The 21,618-nt window shown below is 41.1% G+C and overlaps 1 protein-coding gene across 1 annotated transcript in view; it reads right to left on the bottom strand.

The window, feature by feature from the left end:
* Nucleotides 1–7,325: 7,325 nt before the first annotated feature.
* Nucleotides 7,326–21,618, bottom strand: part of nnt (nicotinamide nucleotide transhydrogenase) — a 31,142-nt gene continuing 16,849 nt past the window's right edge. Inside the window, 11 exon segments of the mRNA XM_018670478.2 lie at nt 7,326–10,137; nt 11,200–11,315; nt 12,054–12,172; nt 13,481–13,530; nt 13,532–13,563; nt 16,456–16,615; nt 16,888–17,067; nt 18,444–18,604; nt 18,980–19,213; nt 19,859–20,054; nt 20,329–20,474. Coding sequence (XP_018525994.1) covers nt 9,988–10,137; nt 11,200–11,315; nt 12,054–12,172; nt 13,481–13,530; nt 13,532–13,563; nt 16,456–16,615; nt 16,888–17,067; nt 18,444–18,604; nt 18,980–19,213; nt 19,859–20,054; nt 20,329–20,474 — 1,544 coding nt within the window. The 3' untranslated portion in view covers nt 7,326–9,987.

The following is a 21,618-nucleotide window of genomic DNA, read 5'->3' as shown; positions in this document are numbered from 1 at the left end:
AGAGAGATAAAGGTACTTTGGTAGCGATAGCAATAATAGTACAGTAGTAGTGTAGTAGTATAGTAGTAGTAGTAGTAGTAGTAGTATCACAGCAGTAACAGTAGTTAACAGAAGTACAGAAGCAGCTGTAGTGCTGGTGGTTATGGTAGCAGTGTTTGTCATTCCAAAAGGTTCTATTAGTGTTTCATTTCGAGAAACCCTTAAAGAGCCTCCAAGAATCTTTACATTATTAGGGTGCCCTGTCATGGACTGCCCTGCTGCAAATGTAGAGCATTCGGTTGCTAAAGCCAACCAAGTTCTTATACTAAACCTATAGGATTAGACTTAATCCAAGAAAAAGGCCATAAAATGACTGAAAGTAATCATTAAGTGTCAAGTGATTGAGGTAATTTCTGCACAAGTTCTTAAGACACCCATATCTCAGCTGGAAGAAAGTTACTGTACAGTGTACGGTCACTTGTTGGAACAAAGGCATAGTGCCACTGAGCGCTGAGACAGCAATGAGTATATAAGTACGTCTGTGTAAACAGGTATAAATCTCATAACTATGGCACAGAATGTGATTGTAACAGTACTTTGGCTTCAGATCATTCAGGATCAATAAACATTCAAACAGACTAATGAGATGGGTTGTTTAAAAATACTAACAAAAGGGACCAGATGGACCACGGCAGCATTTACTTGCCTACTCTTCCTCCGCACAGTATAAACACACAAACCCTTGCAGAGACAGAGCTATTCAAACCACCACCCTATAGATGATCCATTTTACAACCAGACAGGCCCAATTTCATACAGTGGGGACTTGGCAAAGTCAATGAAGCTTTGACCCCCAACCTCAGACTAAGCTGTGGGTCTGTGTGTTGCCTTGTGGGTAATTTTAAAGCCTTTATGCAATAAAGATAAAAAGAAAATATGTTTCTCACAAGAAACTGAAAACAAAGAAAGCAGTCTGACAAATATTACCACATTCAGTGTGAAATATTGGCTTGTCAAACTGCAAACTGGCCTTGATTTTGTTTTACTTAGTCAGCATACAGGATGCTTATACTGCACTATATTTAGTACATACCTAAGATAACAGCTAGTATAACTACAGCTGCTTCCAGGACGTCAACTAGTCTGCAGCAACAATGTTTTCCTTTTCCACATCACTGCTGAAAGCATACGCGCACACACACTGCACTGATCCACACACTTTTGGGCAAGTATGGGGGTACTATGAAGTTACACATAAGCAGACTGCCGGAATACCTGGTATTTCAAATGTATAATTTCAAGGCAGTCTTATGGGGTAGAGGTCTAAATATAAATACACAACTTGAATGGAAAAGGTAACAAGATGAATAATAAAAGCCAAATATCCTGTCAAATATTGAGACAGATTTAGAGACATGTCAAGTGAGAACCATGGGGGAAGGAAAAAAATACAGTCTCAAGACAAAAGATCTGTCATACTGACAACTTCTGAACAAAACAAATAAATCTCACACTGGAAGGCACCGCAGTTGCATGACATACATATTTTCAAGGATTTCCATCCCAGTGTTTGTGTCTAACAGCCACAGTGAGGCTGCATCAGCTTCAAAGCCTTGCAGTGTGATTCCCCCCTTAATTTGAATAGGTTGGGTTTCCTAACCGTTCAGTGTAAATACAATTTGTTTCTTTTTGCATCTCTTTTTTTGCCCCTACAACTCTCGCCTAGCCACAAGACAATAACAAACTGATGCTAAGTGGTCTGGGAAGATATTTCAATAAACATTTTGTTTCTCTGAACTTTGTGATGCCTTCACTTTAATGACACATATGCACAAACATACAGATGCGGATGCACACACGCACACACTAACACACACACAGGAGAGCGAGAGAGAGAAGAGAAACCACTCTAAATTATTCCCTGCCTTACTTCAGAGAAAATCTCATTCCCTCACTTCTTACCACTACATTAACCACCCCCTCACCTCATTCCCCCCACCTTATTCCCCTTTCCTCTCATCCTTCCATCCCAATATCTCAACAATTTACATCCAGGGGTTGAGAAGCAGCTGGACAATAAAAGCAGCTTAAAAGGACACACTCCCACAATGTTTATGTTAGCCAGCCCTGAGCAGCAATGAAACTCAACAGTAAAGAGGCCGGTTGTGTTGCTCACTGGCCAGGTTAGTGTGTCTACATTTATCTCTGGCTGTCACAGTCAAAACGACTTCAGGACAGTCTGGGGGCAGACACTGTGTATGTTTGTGTGTGTGTTCATGGGACAATGTATCCAAGAGGCCTGGGTCTGGGGGCTTTTAAGGCTTCTCCAAACAAGCTGTTAGGACGATCAGATTAGACATTAAGGAAGAGAACATGCCCGAGATCAAGGATGAAAGGGATTCCTCTCGTTGAGAGGTCCACCATTCTTACCACAGACGATGCACCATCACTCCACCTGTAGATCTAACAAGATCAGTGCTGTGGTGATAGATTAGGATTGTGGATCTCCTATTTGATACGGCTAATGACCTTTACTCGACAGATGAAAAATAAGCAAAACATATTATAGAAGCAAGAGGGCTTAATTTTTTGGCAAATGTAAACATGCTGTTCACACTTAGTTTGGGCACCTCTTTTGTAAGAGAAATACAGCAAGACAGTGACAAAACAATACTGAAACAGACAAAGCTATGATGAATCTAGCTGCAATGTAGGTTCATTTTTAAAGAAACTGGTTACGGGAACCACACAGCCAGGGTTTTAAATGTTTAATAACGCCGCCTGTGGTGAGTTCAGGCTGTATAATATATACATATTGCATGTCAGTAGAGCAGCAGTGTAGTTCATGTTAAACCTGAAAATTGGTTGGAAGACTTGTTGGACAAGTTTCATACTAGGGACACATCATCTGGCCTCATTTTGACACACAGAAACACACACACACACACACCCCTATATACAGTATAGAAAAAACACACACACACCACACACACACACACACACACACACACACACACACAGCAGATCTACTTCATCGACAAACCTCTCCAATCACACATAGTTTCATCTGCATGCCTTTCAGCAAGGATTACTTCATGTACACAAGGCTATGTGCTCATTCTCTCTCTCAACTAACTAGGGTCTGTGGGTTTGCTGCTGAGATGGTTTTGAGTGCTGCTGGGAAGCGCACTGCACAGACTGTCTGTGTAGCATTGATTTAAAATGTGACAGCTGAACAAACAGTACTGGAAACAGCTTGGTTCCTATAGTGGTGAGTGAGGGAAGATGTTGCTGTGGCAGGAAGACGCAGGGGATTTAGGAGTAAGTCCTGTTAGACAACTCACGAGGAACACATTTTTTCATGTGAATTCAGAACATGTAAAGAGCTGATATTTGGTGTCTTGGCTCTGAGCTCATCACTACCCACGAGTGTGCACCAAGCTGAGCACACTTGGCCCATTACCAAATAAAGAGCATCCAGCCATTACAGGAAATAAACTATGGGGTGGACTGACATGAAAGCATTTGAAAACTAGGAATCCACCTGTTACGCAGCATCAGGCTAAGGCACACCATTTAAATAGGCTTAAATTAATGATTATTTACTACTACTAAATTTACAAAAATAATGTATTGGAACAACCTCTCATTTTGAAATTGTATGTAGAATGTAAGCAAAGACTGGGAATGAGTGCAGTTGAATGTTACCGCAGAAAACCACAGAACAAGAGGCCAGTATAATATGAAGGGTAGTAATGCAAGCTAACCTACAAACACATTTCCTCTGAAATTCTTGATCTCTTCAGTGCCAAGCTGAATATCATGTGTAGACATAATGTGACTACCTATCTTTTGCATGACAAAACCCATGTTGCATTCCAACAAAGCAAATGTTAAACAAGTACATGTGGCACTGTGCAAAAGTTTTAGCAAAACATATTTATATTCTTTCCCATCACAAAATACAATCCAATCATGTCTCAAATTCATTCTGCAGGATGACAACAACTCCAAACATACATCCAGAGTCATACAGAACTATCTTCAGTGACAAGGAGTCATTGAACAGATGGCCTGACCCCCACAGAGCCCTAATCTCAACATCATGGAGTCAGGGACAGATGACACAGACAGCCTAAATCCACAGAGGAACTGTAGCGAGTTGTCCAACAAGTACCACAAGAAGCTATGCAGTGTTCCTTTTTTTAAAAGGCAAAAGGTTTTAACATTAAATACTTTGATTTAGGTCTTTTCTGTTTAATGCACTTCCTGGTATTAGTTTTGAAAGCATCTTTTTAAGTGCTTAAAGGGCAGGGTGAATAACAACAGTCAGAAGTTTAGATACATCAATGAAGCCAACATGCCATAGTGACATGATGTTATGATAATATCCACTACACCGAGCCAATAGGAAACCACCCAAAACAACAGTTGTAATCTAACAGCCAAAGCCAATTAAGGCCATAAAACTCATAACACTCAATCATGCGTATTCATGCAATCAACTGATATCAAAGCATCATAATACACACATCCAAAAACAACCAACACAAACATTTTCAACCACTGCAAAAAGTTAATTCACAACAACAGGTTTGGCAGTTAAGCGGAGGCCAAGTGCACAGAGCAAACACAATGTTAACACAATTTAAAAGCAGCAGTACTTACCCTCAGTGAAGTGAAGTGGGTCGATATCTCAGCCAACGAAGAAATCCACTCTTAAGAGTATAGCAGTCCCATCCTGGAACAGGCAGAGCAGTAAACTCTCTCCGGACTTGAAGTGGCGTTCGAGGCCCACGCCTGATATGATGGCTTCCCACCTCATTATGGTTAAACACTGAATTCCTCCACTAATACGTTGTATAACGACAAAAAACGACTTTGCACACTTCGAGTTAACTTCCGTATGAAAATATTACACGTGTTGCAGAGTTGCAACGTTAGCAGCAGCTGCAGTAACAGCAACGTTTTCCCTAATTCACCGCGTTAATTGAGAAGCACCTGCGCAGAAAACGAGTGGGTGGAGCAATGACGTTTAAATCCGCCGCCTTTTCACTGCAAAGTTTGATATCTATATATTTTCCAGCCAGTACAATATGTTCTAGCTTATGGATTTCCTTTCCTTTCTGTCTTGTTTGTTTGTTTGTTTGTTTTGCCCTTGGCTAAAACATCCCCTCAGGAAAACACACTAAGCTGTGATTGAGAAACATATTTAACAATATTAGAAGAGTTCTGTGATTCATGATAGGCTATAAACTGTAATATTTAAAGTGAAGGCTACAATATACACATATTCTCTCATATTTTGAATGTTAGAAATATATTGACTATAGTACTTTATACTTCTACTACATTTCAGAAACAAATACTTATTTAGTATGTTAAGATTTTACATAAAAACAAGGAATCAAATGTTCATGTATTATAAAAATCAGTGATATATTATAATGATATAACACCCTAAAGTACAGATGGGTTATCAACTGGGCAAAGTAAGCAGCTGCCCCAGGGCCTCTGACCTCAGTGACCCCAAAAGCCACAGGTTCATTGTGTGTTAAGTGGTGCTCTCCATAATAACTACTTTCACTTTTGATACTTTCATAGACAGTTGATTACCACTTGTGCACTCTTACTAAATTAAAACGCTGAAAGCAGGACTTACGTTTTTATTGCAATGATTCTACTTTTAAGAATCTGAATCGGCATGTTTTCCTCTCACACATGTACATGCCTGCTCACTGACCTTATCAAACATGGAATCCACATAGTACGTCTCATCATCAAACAAATTCAAAAGCATTCACTCACCAAAACACACTCTCGTTATAAATAATTAAATACCCTCCACATCATGTAGCATGCAAGGCCAGGCAAAACAAACTGTGGACAGACTATCCTTGTAGGGAGGAAGGATGGAGGCTCATTGTGGCTGGAACATGCTGGCTATCCTTCAGCGCTCTGGATAAATACTGGCAGTGTGACAATGGACCAGCTTGAGCTGAGGAGCCTGTCACCTCAGCACTTATCAGATCACGGATCTTCATGCTCTCTCTCTCTCACTCTCTCACACACACAGACACTGCAAAGACACATGTGACCTTTGTTAGGATTGACGAGGAAACTCACATTTTAGAAGATTAAGAACAATTTCAGGCAAATGATGAGCACAACATTAGCAGTCACACACACATAACACACACAAAATCCTTGATAGTGATTTCTCAACACATTCTTTTATCACTATCGCTGCATCTCGCCTGAGCTGTGGGAGTGACAGTTCTCCTCAGATCCGCTCCAGCCTGAGAGCAGATAACAGCCCGTCTGAGTGCTACTTGTTACAGGATGAAGCCACCCTCATCGCACACACATGCAATCCCCATCTCCATAAATCTATCTACGGTCTAATCTACTATCTCTGTAGGCACCCCTCCCTCCTCTTAAGTACCTCCAGTTTGCTCTCCACCGATGAATAGCAATCAAGTGCCGCTTGTAGGTGAAAATGTCACACAAACTTATATTTACATTTCAGTCATTATCCCGACCCTCATGACGGACGCATGCGATCCCATTCTGTCGCATGGGGACACTTTGAGGTTATAGAGGTGGCTTTCCCCAACCAGCGTGTGCATAATTTTCCTCACTATCCCTCATCAAGGCAGAGCTATTATACTCATTTCATACCTTCATTTTTTGGCTAGAGATGATGCTTGTTGCATGACACTGGATGCAGCATGGCAAAAATAACTGCTTCCCCACTGTGTTCCAGTGCCCTATTTATATGACTATCTTTAAGGAAAAGTTTGAGTCTCTTCTTGAAAACCATGTGTTACAGTTAGTTATCTTGAATTCTTCAGCTGCATTTACTTTATTTCAGTGTGATAATAATTGGGAAACAGCCACATTGCACAGTAATTACATTTCTTTTTCACATAGTTTTGTATGTTTTCTGGCCCCATAAACCTGCATTTTGGCATGTTTTAAGCAGTTGTCAGCTGCCTCATCATTGGAAACTCACATATCAAAATGCTGAGTTTGTTAAAGCTAAAATTCTTTCCCACAATGTGTTTCCATCATTTGGTCCCACTGCCTTTAAAGCAGCACTGCACAGATGAAATATATGTGTGCCAGTGTGGATACAACTCCTTCCCCTCATGATCCCTCATCCAGGTAATTGCTGCAAATATTTGAGTTTTCAACCCTGCTGTACAAAAATTGGGCAGGTAATGTTACCATCAAAGCTGTGGTAGACCTCAGGGGAAATCGTGCGGATCAACTTGTTTACTATTATGGAGTTCAGTTGCTCCTTTACGAGCACGTCAGGGAAGAAATGACACCTTCAGGCAACGTCTTGTGTAAATACAGGTTTATTAGGGATGAAAATGTTCCATGATAAACAAAAGAGGGGGAAAAAACAACATTCACAGTACATTTCATCATTTTATTTCCTTAACATGGTGCATTGAAACATTGTACAACTTCAAAACCCCACTGTTGCTGTGCACAAATATGATGCCTCTTTACAAAAATACTATCCTTAAGAAGAAAAAAAAGGTAAGGGCATTGGGGGGGGCATATTGGTAGAATTATCAAGATTTTCCATATCTCTTAATTTGATCAACACCTCGAAAAATGGCGACAAGCTACAAATATTAAGCCGACTTCACAATCTAATAGTCCCTAAAGACTGCAGTTGCTTGCTTGTGTTAATTGACATGTAAGAACAATAACCCCTCATGAGCACTAATGACATCTGCAGCTCTACACTAGCACAATGTACAGTAAACTCGCCAGCAGCAAACTGAGGTCTGATGGTTAAAAATGGCAACACAAAACAGAAGGCAATTGGTCAGGTGTAGGATATAAGGTGTGTAGATGGAAGATGACTGGTCCGTTAGACATCCTGTGGTAGATTCAATAAAAGGTTGATTGGTCTGATGAAGGTCCTATGAAATGCTATTGGTCATTTTTACGGAGAGGTAGGATAGTTGTCATGGTCAACATATCAGGTCCCAGGATAACTAACTTCTTACAGTACTTGAATAAATTTTAAAAGTGACACAGACTGCTGACATGTCACCTCATAGGCTATTAATCCTCAAACCATGTACCAATATAAATTCTTATTAATTCATCTAATGTATCATGACCATAAAAACTCAGAGAAAGTGAAGTAATAAAAACAATGACAGCAGTCCAGCCTCAGTCAAAAATGAAACTTGATGGACTGGGTTTCTGGTGGTTTTAGTTTGGTTGACTCAGCTGTGTGAGGACAGGTGTAGAGTGGGAGCTACTGTCAATTTGTCAGCGATCTTTCTTGAACTACTCAAGTGGTTAAACAGCAGCCAAACTATCTATATTTGTGCCGTAGAATCTATCCAGATTGAGCGTAAAAGGGGGAGGTTTGGCACAAGTTTATGTTTGTGACAAATGTTGGGCTTTGACAAAAGTGAGGAAAAAAGGACAACTTCAATTCAGAAATCCTCACTTAATGATAACAATTCATGTATTCTGAAATGTGGCAACGAAATACAATTAAATAACTGCATTTTTCTTTTAGACTCTTCACACAGTCAGATTAACATCTGGCCCTACTTTACAAACAGTGATCCTTCATTTCCCTCTAGAGCAATAATGAGGACACATTTTGGAGTGGATGAGCCACATTCACTTAGGAAAAAAGCAAACAAACCCTTCTTCTTACTGAAAAGGCCAACAGCTATCATCACATGTACTGTAATATGTCAACAACACAGGATGATAGGACACACTTGATTCAAAAACGTCATAAAATCCATTCAGCTATCAGAGCTACATGAGTGTTTGTTTATAGGGGTACAGTCTTTACTAGCACTATAGGACAGCTGCGGAGTCAAGCTTAAAGGTCAGATCCATTTGGTTTATTGCCTTAATTGCTCGATAGATGAGGTCTGAACGGATTTTGAAACTGTTTTTGGATCTGTGTGTGATTGCTGCTCTAGAGGCATAGGTGGAGGCCACAAGACACACTCAAGTGAAAAGAAAAAAAGCAAATAGCATGACTAGATTTCGCTAACTGATTATGGCTTCTAAAACGCAATCACATAGATATTTTCTAGGTTTATGATAATTATTAGACCGAATACAAAAATCTCCCAATACAGTATAAAACGTGAACTGAAAGAACTTTACAAAAAATGTTGCACTATATTGCTTTTTTTCTTTTTACTTGTACAGAAAAAGAAGGTATTGAGAGGAGAACACACTGTGTCTGACACAAGCATTTGAGCAAGTAGATCTATCAAAGGGAATATTGATTACCTTACTATAACAAAAAACTAAACTAAACAAAACTCTGGAGAAAAACGTGGAGGAAACTCTGTACAGAGTGAAACATTAGTGCTTAAGTCTCATACCTCTCTCTCTGGTGGTTCACCTTTATATCTCTGCTTTTGTTCCTTATTCATTCCAAAACATGAAACATTTTCTTTTAACGACTGACTATTTCCTAAAAATATTTTAACAGTGAACTATTAAACACCTTAATTCATCTACATCTCTGATTGTTGTTTAACATTAATATTGTTGTCTAACAGGAAGATGACACTCCTGCCAGGTGTTCCCAAGATTACACAGAGCACGTGCACATTGTTGACATACCCTTCCTTTAATATCTAGAAATAAAAGAAATAACAAAGAGAAACATCTGTATTTAAGTATATTAACAAATCTACAGTATCTGCATTGCTCAGCTCCTACTGCACATGCATACATTTTTACAACAAACTTTGTCATTTCTTTTATTTACAGATCATAGGAAGGGTTTGCCAAATATCTTTTTCTAAATGATCATCTTTGCTCACTTGATAGAGTCACAAATAGACAAAGATGATCATGATGCTGAAATACTTCTGGAAAAACTTTGCCTCATTAGCTTCCACCTTCCTCGCTCCATGAGTGTTCTTCGTCGGAGGTTTCTGTTTGGAGCAGAGCCCCATCCCATCCCCTCCCCCCCGGCCCCTCCTCCCTGCCTTACTGGCTCTGGGCCTCGCGGACCTTGGCTTGCAGGGCATCGCAAGTCTTCTTGGCGTCGCCTAGCAACATGGCGGTGTTGGGCTTGTAGAAGATGGGGTTGTCAACAGCTGCGTAGCCAACACCCAGGGAACGTTTCATCACAATCACCTAGATGGGAGGAGATGCCGTCACGTGGGAGGGCGTGCGCGCACACACACACACACACACACACACACACACACACACACACACACACACACACACACACTCATTAGCTCCTAATTGGACGATTACAGACGACAGCACTGAAGCAGAAGCTTTCAAAAAGAATTTGGGGAGATAGGTGCAAGCTAGCCAAAATTTCTAAAGTACACCCAGATATTTTCCCTGCCATTCTCTTGTCCTCATCGACCTCTGTCTATTGACCTTGGATGTAGAAATAAAGTGAATTGATTTTTTCCCCCTACAGCTGGGACGATTGGAATTTTAAAAAGCCACTTTTGTAAATGGGCCTGAAATGAATTCCTTTCTTTGCTAACATCTCACCTTTGCTTTCATTTAAACTACCTGAGCATCAATCCATTTAATATCTAACTACATAAAAACACCTCTGTAGTTTGTTTTGGACAATTAATTCAATATAGACTACTTTTAGAGTTTGATTTGAGCAAAAAAGTCTTGTATGTTAGTGTGTGTTCTCACATGAGTGATGCATGCATCACTGGGCACTTCTGCACGACCATTTAAAAGCATCTGTCTGATTTCTTGTAAACCCAAACCAAGTGTCTCTGTGTGTTTTTATCTGTGCACCTGAATGTGTGTCTGTATGTGGCTGTATGAGTGTGTGCGGTTAGGCAGAATGTCCTCTTTGATTTCCCCAGAGGGAAGTGTGGTGGGAGCGCTGTATAAATCCCAGATCTCGGAGCGGTGCCAGTGCGATGCTCTGAATGTCGTCATTCCACAGCGACACAGGCACCACTAATGGGATCAGGATGGGACTGCACCTGGAACTGTAAGAATCTGTGTGTGTGTGTGTGTGTGTGTGAGCCTGCATTTCTTTAGGTTCGAGTGTGTCTTCAAATGGAGGCCCCATCTACGGGTGTGGACTGCAACATTCAGTTGTGGGGATAAAAAGCAGCCTAGCTGTTGTAAAATCTTCCATTCCTCCCTATCTTTTTTGGGGCATCAGTACAACCTCATTATCACACATGCGTGTACCAGATGTCTCACCTGCTTTGACTTCCAGACCTCCAGCACAGGCATACCAGCAATGATGGAGTTGGGGTCTTCCTGGGAGGCTGAGTTCACCGTGTCATTGGCACCGATCACCAGGACCAGGTCAGTCTCTGATTAGACATACAACAAATTAAAGTAAAAAACTTAATCTCCATCATTTCACATCTCTTTATTTACAATGTGTAACACTTGTCTCAGTATTTCCTGTGTTTTTAAATTATGTAATATCCTTTCTGCCTCATTCCTTTTTTTTTTTACTGCACTGCAGTTATAACATTTGGGAATCAACAACGCAAATTACGTCATCAAAAAACAGTGCCAACAATCATTTGAGTACTTTTAGTTATGGGAGAATGTGTATCCTGTTTTTGAGGATTGCAGATATGGCTTATGAGTTGTGGCTCATTTAGTCAGAGATGGTGCGTGAAACATTCAGAGATGATGCGATCAATATTGTGGAGAAAGTTTTCAAAAACAGGTTTATGAGATGACTGCCAATGGCAGAAAATCTAACATGATGGAAATTAACATGACCATGTGCAACAGATTTGGCTTTTACTGAGAAATCTCTGGAAAAATTAATTACTGTATGTTTCTGCAACTAGTGGTTTCCATCTTACTGGCAAAAACATTGCTGTAATTTTTATTAGGAGGAGTGGGTGAGATCTCAGCTAGCGTATCTGAAGCTAGTTTAGCTTAGTATAAAGACTGAAACACTGCCTTCATTACGTTGCTCTAAAAAGTTGCAGCAAAATCAAACATTCTGGATCAGTGTAATTCTCAATGAATTAAATTAGCTGCAGGATTAATGCCAGGTATATAGGCAGATGAGAAGAGATCAGTCTTACCGGGGAAGTCCTCATTAATCTCTTCCATCTCAAGAACAATATCATATGGGACACCAGCTTCAGCCAACAGCACGTTGAGCTGACCAGGCATACGGCCAGCCACCGGGTGAATACCAAACCTGAGGGAACAAAACGCTCATTTTTAATGAATACTTGAGCACAGTCCCTCCTTTATAGACCTGCTTATTAACTACCATTAACTTTAACCTGACCTTCTTAAATCGGAGAGAAAAGACATGAAAAAGGCAGAGAGGAGATGTCAGAGGTGGTTCGGGAGAGAGAAAAATAAATGGAGTCAGGGAGAGGAGGAGACAATAAGATGGAGATGTTGGACAAGTGGAGCTGAGACACGTTTGTGATTATAGTCTGGTTACACACACACACACACACACACACACACACACACACACACACACACACACTTCCCGCTGCACTCAACCACCATCTATTATTTGCTGAGTGTGTGTGTGTGTGTGTGTGTGTGTGTGTGTGTGTGTGTGTGTGTGTCTGCATGTGTGTGACTGGATATACACAGCTCTCAAACTCAATTAGCCATGTCATGTAATCAGGGTAGGGAAATTAACACCAGCCACTGAATTCTGGTGGCTGGCCCTGTCTCTACATCCTTCAAGCCACTCCGCCACGTGAACGAGCACCATTTGGAGATTTATTTTCTATTTGTTCGTTGAGTTTAGGCAGATACAGAGTGCAGATGGCCTGTCAGGCTCTGGGATCTATTAGTGACTGTGGCCGCTGATTGAAAAAGTCAGTTTCTGCACTTCATGTTATTCCATAAAGTCCGCAAACATAAGAGGGCGGTGGGAGGAGGCAGAGAGTGTGTTGTGGTTCCAAACTTCATGCTGTTGATATATTGAAGGGGAAAGAACTGGCAGGAAGCACATCAAGACCGAGAGTGAGGAGAAAAGGTGTAGAGGGAGGCAGAGGCAGATAGGAAGAGTAAGAAAACAAGTAAGGAAATGCATTAGAATTAGAAAGAGAACAAGAAATCAGGGTGAAGGAAGTTTTTCTTCTTTTTCCCTGACCACCCACTTTCCTCTAATCAAGTACAAATGCTCTAAGTAGCAGCAGCTGCAACAGCCAGGATCAAACGACTGAGGCAGGACAATTACACAAGCTTCCGCTGTACCTTTCCTCTTCCCTCTTTAACATTTCCTTCTTCTCATGCTTTCTTTGCACACAGGTCTACTCCTATCTGTCCTACCCCATCGTCTTTGTCATCTGAGCCAAAACTTCAACTTTTCTTTTCTGTCCTTTGGGTAAAACCATTTTCTTAATTTCTTTCCCTCCTTAGTCTACATGTACATCCATCTATACTGTCTATATCTTTTACCTATGTCTCTATTTCTTGCTATTAATTAAATTCACATCCACTCGATGTAAATGAGTTAGTTTAAACATCCCTTTACCTGACTTTCTTGCCAGCATCTCTGAGCATCTTCACCAACTCAGCAATAGGGGTATTGGGCCTTTGCAGCACAGAGTCCATAACCTATGAGAGATTTTAAAAACAACAACAGTTCAGAATGAGATGATATTACAGGCTAGTGCAGACTATACAACTTTTTGACATGATTTGCCTGTTCTAAACAACTTTTGAGACAAAAACTCTTGATTCCACACAGACATCACAACAGTTTGTCCAGTACAAGTAGTACTGAGACACGTCACTGCAAACTATCCAAGACAGTGTGATGAGGAGGGTGCAACAGGAAACTGGGAACAAGGAAGGAAGAGGTAGAGGACACATACAGTCACTTCTAATACATTATAGTGAATTTGTGGATATCTTAATCTGAGATAATCTTCAAGAGTAATTTGTGCACCACCAGATCAACATGACAACAGCCTGGGGATACAAAAAAAATGTCTTGTACGGTAGTGTGAGCTGTTGCTTTGCTGATGGACCATCACCATGCATTCATCCCACAATCTGTCTCAAACTGATACTACACATTCTGACATAGACTGCATGTAACATTGATTTTAGGATGTTCATCTCACACAGTGTGAAACAGACTAAACTTAGACAAGGAAAAATTGGGTAAAGACCGTCAACAATACACATACAGTACACAAGCACAGGAAATAAGCGTAATTGCAAGTCCTTTTAGCCAAATGGTACCATCCTAACTTGAAAAAGCAAACACTACGTGATGTGCATCTTATAAAACAGTCCCAGATGATGTAGTGGTGTGGGTAGAAATCAACCTCTAACTGGATGACAATATTTCAATCTCTTGCAAGAAACGATAGAGCTTGAGGTGTCCTTGAAAGAAACAGTGCAACTAGTGGAACCTCTGGGTGCCTTGTCCTGCAGCTGACCCTGCACTGTGACCCCCACTCCCTGGTCTCTCCCCTCCCCCACACCTTTAACGGTATATGGGTGGCACAGAATTCTGTGTTTTTTGTTTTTTGTCTTGTCTTAGAAGTTTTGAATTTCTTTCATGTTTAATAATGCTGGTGTGTAGTGCTTGATTTTTATCACACCGCCATGCACACAAACACGTCAAACGGTCCAGTGGTGTTTACGAGCCTTGTCTCAACATGCAGTCAGAAACTGTCTCGTCACAACACACCAATCAAAATGACAGTTTCAAACTCAGCATAGTGAGGGAAAAAAAAAACTCTACAAGAAACATGGCTTGACTGTCTGCAGTACAGCTCAACAATTTAATGGTTTTCACTTTTTTTTTCCTCTACATCACAGTTCTTTCGTTCCTTGTGCTTCCAATATTCTCTCTGGAGTTTCTCCTATAAGAAAAACAAGTGGACCCAGACCATGGAGAGATGGGCCAGACGAAGCCAGGAAAACGCTTATGTTTATCAGGCAGAGTCTTAACCGTTTCCACAGATGTCAATCAGGCAAAGTGACTGTGACGGCTCCAATTAGAGAGAATGGTCAAAATGGAAACATGACTGAATGCCGGCGCTGTGTAACAATACTAGTCTGACTACCGACTATTGCAGCAGAGAAAAGAATTAGCTATATGGGGGGTACACACTGGCTAATGTGATGTATTAACTTTTTCTACATATACCTGGCATGTCATTATGTTGTTGTCTGTACAGTGGATAAACTTTGCACTGAAATTTCCTACAAACTGCAGAGAGACTTTCTTTTCAAGGCTTTATGACGCCTTGGCTGAGCACAAAAGCCTGGCTAACTGACTGATGTCCTTCAACCTGCTCAAATTATAAAATTGCTCTCATAATTTCTTTCTGCTTATTCTAATCCTTGATCTATGCCTTTCGTTATGCCTTTTTTTAATGTTTCACAGAAATGTCTTGCATTTTATTATCTGTCTCATCTTGGTGTGGTATTGTTTGTAGACCATTTTAAGAAAAGGCACACAAAAAGAAAAACAAAAAAACAAAAAAACATAATATTTCATTTCCGCTCCCTCATTTCTCCCTCACTTTCCAACTTCAAATTTCTTTGGCCTGTTTTTAGTTTTAGCTGTCAGACGTGTTCCTCTGTTTCACAAAAACCGAAAAACAAAAGATGGTTTAATCTACACTGGATGTTGTTCCATGGATTATTTCTTTTTTTCACTTGTATTCCCCTCTCGACCACGTGACCACTTAAATTCAGCAATTCTTGTAAATGGCAGCAGTTTCCTGTGAAGAGTTAGTTTTTGTATACAGGCACTCAGCGCTGTGACTGGAATCACCAATTTGCAGGCTGGACGCCTTTAGTCTGTGTTTACGTGTACCCACACGAGTAAAACAACACTTTGAAACCGTGACTGGTTCAGTCTGGTGAGAGGACTCCACTGTCACTGGGCCACACAATGATGGTTTTGGGACAGCAGCTCAGAGGATCGTTGTGACAGTCCAAGTGGGAGGTTCGGACATATTTGGAGTCACATATTGAAAACATGTGAAATGAAGAAAACCCATGTAGCTGGAACAAAGGTTGGACCCCATGCTCTAACCTCCCAAAAAAGGAACTAGAGGCCAATTTTGAACATTGGATTTGAATTGTCAACAAAAACCCAACATGCCCTCATCCCACTGAATTTTCCCTTGACCTTGCATATATACACTGCACTGTAGAATGTCTATTTACCACGGACTGACGACCACACAGAAATCTGAGCGTGTTTGTGTGTGTGTGTGTGTGTGTGTGTGTGTGTGTGTGTGTGTGTGTGTGTGTGTGTAGCCACTCTACCATGACTACTCAATTAGCCTAGCAAAATGGTGATGTAACATGGGTCAAGAAAAGGTTAAATAAACAGAACACACACTTCGCCAATGCTGGAAAAAAAGAAGTAACTGGCAAAGTAAAAGTATCATGTTTTCCCACTCTTGTACAAGACCTCTGAGGTGTGTTTGCCAGGGTGCGTGTGTGTTCTTATATTTGTGTGTGTGCGCATCTTACCTGGAGTGATGATTATGTTCTGGGCCTCTTTAATCATGTCGACCGTCTGATCCACGTTAACCTCGGTGTGTGTGCCTGTGATCTCCATGGGCTTTCCTCCACCAGTGGAGGACGTGCCGTAGCCTCCCAAGATCACGTTAGCCAGCGAACGATTCATGGCCTGAGAGGGGAGAAAACTTATTTTGTGTGTCCTATTTTGTGAATACCATAATCCTTTGCTTACAGTTTGCTGATTGTTTATAGCAAATTGTGGCAAAATGAGGAAATTTAAAAGGAAATTTCCTCTAAAAAACCAGACATTTGAGACTTGAGATTTTGCTCAAATGCATGGACTATACTATCTTGCTATAAGGGTAAACTTAGAGTCCCTCCTGGTGGACAGGAGAGGAACAACCACATGAAACTGTGTCTCGTGTACTGTGCGCCACTCACCACACACATAATATATGACAGGATGGCTCCAGACGACCCGATGAGAGCTCCAACGATGGTCAGCAGGTTGTTGTTGAGCAAGAAGCCCTCAGCACACAGGGCCCAGCCTGAGTAACTGTTCAGCACGGTGATAACCACTGGCATGTCAGCACCTCCAATAGCTGCTGTCAAGGTTACACCCTGAGGGAGAGAAGAAGAAAACAGAAGAGGAGGGTCATCTACTACTGCAAACAGATTAGCTGGACAATAGAGTGATTAGAACAAACATTAATGACAGCTATAAAGAAAAGAAGTGATATGTAAAGGAGGGGTGAAGGAAAAAATAATTCAGTATGAACAAATTCTCCACTTGCTAAAAATAAAATCCACTTGCTCTCTCATCTTAACAGTTTTTGTTAACAAGGACCAACTGCATATAACTGATTTATTTTTGATTTACACAGGTGCACATCATACATCGTTTTGTCGACATAATGTAGGTTCGTTTTTATCTGAGTGAGGAAAAACACACATGTACAGTAGATGATACATTATACTGTACTTTAAAGTCTGATTGTAGATCCGACACAGCTATTTAAAACTAATTCATATATAACTGTCACTGGAATGTTATCCATCTAACCTCTAGGGATGGATCAATCTCTTTTTTCCTGGGACTGAGTCCAGGTGCTGATATTCCCAGCAAAACATGTAAATTTGCAAAGCAGCAAAATGCTGAAATAGCAACATGTCAGTCTGTATACATTTCTTTCTTTTTATGTTGATTACATTAGTGCGTGTCTGCCTCTGGCTGCTCTGCCTGGATTCGCTTGATTATGCTCTATTTTCAGAAACTGAAAAACTCAAAATTTAACATTAGTAGAAACTGGCTTGTCAAGCCTGCAGTATCTATAAAGACTGTTTGATTTAAAATAATTCCACAAAATTTCCGCTGATCACACAGTAAAAACTGATGCATGAATAACTGATGACCTGTCACAATCAGCTGTCATTTGACTGCTATATGCAAAAATCATAAAAATGCTTTTCTGCTGATGTCAGTTTAAGAAATACTGCTCTTAATCATTCTTTTAACAGCTTGATTTGACACTGTTCCGTTGACCGTAGACATCTTTGTCTCGGACAAACTCTATGGCATATTATCAAAAGTTAAGCATGACTTAATAATGGTGAAGCCGAAAATGAATCAATTACAAGCAGGAACCTGGCTGATTTACAAAGTCAAGCCTGTTTGCCACTATGGAAGCCAGACTATTAACAGCTCACTGCTCAACTCTGAATGAATTTCTGGGCAGCTACTGTTTCCTTTACTTTTTTTCAGTAAATTCCTTTTGTTGTTTCTCACATATTACATCCTCGTCTGTCTCCAGCATTAATTTTTTCTGACTCTTTTATGCCTTTTTCCCCTTCCTGGTGTTTATTTAAGTCTTTTAACAACATTCTTACATGTTCAGTCTGTCAGCATGGAAGAAAATTCCAATCAGATTTTTCTCTTCAGTGGTCCCGATGAGTGCAAAAACAGACATCAGAAGTATGGAAAAAAACACATGGCGTACCATGACAGCCGAGAGAGCGGAGACAGACCCAAGACAGGTGAGGCCTGTGGTGTAGCTGGGATCCAGCATGTAGGGAATCATCCCACCGATGCTGCCTGCCATGAGAGTGGCGTTCAGGGCGTGACGAGCAGGGAGAATCAAGGGAGCACTGTTCAGCACACCTGCATGGAGACAAGATGGGGGAGAAAGAGAATGATGGGAAGACAAGGGAAAAGAGAAAATGATGGGGGTTAGGAAGAAAATATCATAGATGGGAAAAATCAAAGCAGTAGATTTCATGAAGCATTTATCATTAGAGTTCTCCTTCAGCAGCCACCACTTGAGACTTGTCATTGACTGAAAGTCATGCTCATGCTTAATTTTGATTATGAAACACTTGCAGTCAATATGGAAATTACAGTGTGGCTGCCAGGACATGAACCCGATGAACTCATTTTTCAAGCAAAAGTGGGTATGGTAAGCTCTTCCCCTTGTTAATAATTACAAGTACGACCAAGCTGATGCATAGTGCGTCTGTGGCTCTCTCTCTCCCTCACCTTGAAGCTTGCCATATGCCACCAAAGAGCCGCTGAAAGTGATTCCGCCGATGTAGGTGCCAAGGTACGCAACTATCTTGGTGAGGTTGGCCGCGGGGTCTGTGGCGAAGTGGGGGTACTCGATCATGTATTCGGCCACGCAGGTGAGCACAGCTGCCAGCCCCACCAAGCTGTGGAAGGCAGCCACCAGCTGGGGCAAGTCAGTGATCTGGATCCTCTTAGCAATGGCCAGGCCTAGAGAGATAACAAATAAATAAAGTTCAGTGGCCCTGACAGACCCACGCACAAATAACATGCAAAACACAAGCACGTGCACACACACATTCAGAGGGACTGCTGCTGGGAAGTGGGTCCATATGAAGGACCAGGTGTTGCTGCTGCTGAGGCTTGTCTGGGGAAATTCCTTGTTTGTGAGTGGGTGTACACTCTGTGTGTGTATATATTGTGTGTGCACGTCCTGCAGGAAACCTTGCAACGTTGCTGCATTCGGAAAGGGGCATTATTGTCTGTGTGGATAGTTTAGTCTGGGTTGCAGCTTTGTTACTGGAACAATTAGCATTGAAATGATTAAGCTGTTGCGAGCAAGCGAGAGAAAGTGAGTAATACATGATGCTGACTGTTTCGACAAACCTCCTGGGTCTGATGGGGAGTTAGTCACGCTGTGTTTGATGTAAACATCACAGAGAGTCTCTGTGCTCAGCACACCTGCTGCTTAATCTGGCCAAGCATGGAATACACGCACACACAAACACACAAGGCAAAATCCACGTCCTATTGATTTATAGACTCAGGAGACTTTCCATTTTCTGCAACAGAATTCTCCAAGTCTTAAGAGTTTGCCTGCAAATCTGTCTTCTCCTTCTAAATACACAGACTCACCAGCAGTGCCACCTACAGCCATGGCCGCGCTCATCTGTGCCAGAAGCTCAGGGCTCGGTTTGAGGGCACCCAGAGTGGCAACGATCCCCCCAGCAACTCCCATCATCCCCAAAGCGTTACCCAGACGGGCTGTGGTCTGGTTGGAAAGGCCAGCCAGGGCACCAACACAGCACATACCTGAGCCCAAGTACATCATCTGGTGAGGGAGACAGAGAACGGAAAAAAGGGGGTTATTGACAAGGATTGAGGGACCACACGTTGAGAAAAAAGGCCAAATGATTCACTTGGAAGGTCCTGTGCAACATCTGGGCAAACAAAGAATAAATTTGGAGTATGATTAGCCAAACTTTACATGGTCATGAGCTGTTTTGCACCAATTCTGAGGGACTGAGAAAATGGGTTTCTGTAGGAAACCGCAGATACACTCTTGAACTAAACATGCAGAATGTGGCGTAAACATCCTCTCACACCTGTTCAATGTTGTATCCAGACTGTAGAGCAGCAGCATAGCCTCCAACAAAGACACCGCCAGGAAGCAGATAGAGGTAGTTATGCTCTGGAGGATCAGTGGGACGCTTGAACATGTCCAACATCTTCTGAGTCACCAGAAAACCACCTGGGTGAGAAACAGAGAGAATGAATACACCTGTTCTTAAAGTGGCATGAAATCAGGTTTAAAAAGGTGCTTTCCCAGACAAGAGGATTAGTAATATACAAAAAAATCTTTATTGATTAAAAAAAAAAAAAGAAAGGGAGGGCAAGGATGCAAAGGCAGGGAGTCAAGGTGCCTGAAGTACATGAAAAATATTTATTTTTAGACAACAGGTGTTTTAAAGCCAATCACTAAAACTGTTGCCAAGCCCAATAACTGATGTTAGGAATTTAATGACTCTACTTTATGTCAGTGTAAATATTTCAAGTAGAAAACCTCAAAAGTGTCAAACCAGGACCAGACAGTGTCTCACTGCTTTATAGGAGGAGATCACTTTACCGTGCGTATGTCTCCCCCATTTTCCCCTCTGGCATGATTGCAGCCACGTGCACACACACACATGCACCCATACATACGAGGGTGAATCAGAGGCTAGCACCTGTTTCTTTCCAGTTCATGTAATTTTAGTCTTGGACTGTCCCAGTTAAAGCATGTAATAACAATCTGACTATTATTATTGCAGACCAATCTGTGTCAATATATTAATATGGAGGAATGTTCATGTATTTAAACAACACAAAGCCAGTATCCACTCATTTCTTCTGGTTATTTTTTCCTCCTAGAATGGGTCTTGCTGGCACTATTTTTTAGAAAGCTTACAAGAATAAAAGCAAATCAGCAACACCATCATGAGGTCTAAGAAAGTCCATGTGAAATTCCAACTAGTCATTTTTGCAGTCAAAAATATTGTCAACATTAATTTGACTTTACTGTTAATATTTTTTTACTACTGAAAGGAACAAACCCAGCTCCTTGGGGATGTTGGAAATGCGCACAAATCACATCCACTTTCTTTACAGGCCAATCACTGAATTGACTTAAACTGTCTTAAGGTCTGTTTTTCTTAAGCCACCTATAATCAGAGTTACTGATAAGATTTGACTCAGTGACTGAAATTAGCTGCCAAAAGGGAAAATATGGAATGTAATGAGACATTGAGACATGGTATGTACATGTCTCTCATATATATATATATATATACCAGGTGTTTTCCATGGCTTCCCACATCTTACAACTGTAGAGACATGGAGGGAACAAGAAACGGCCA

Source organism: Lates calcarifer, linkage group LG9, assembly GCF_001640805.2.
Source record: "Lates calcarifer isolate ASB-BC8 linkage group LG9, TLL_Latcal_v3, whole genome shotgun sequence".
NCBI classification, from domain to species: domain Eukaryota; kingdom Metazoa; phylum Chordata; class Actinopteri; family Centropomidae; genus Lates; species Lates calcarifer.
The sequence above is the reverse complement of the archived record's forward strand: the minus strand, read 5'-3'. Positions and strand labels throughout refer to the sequence as shown.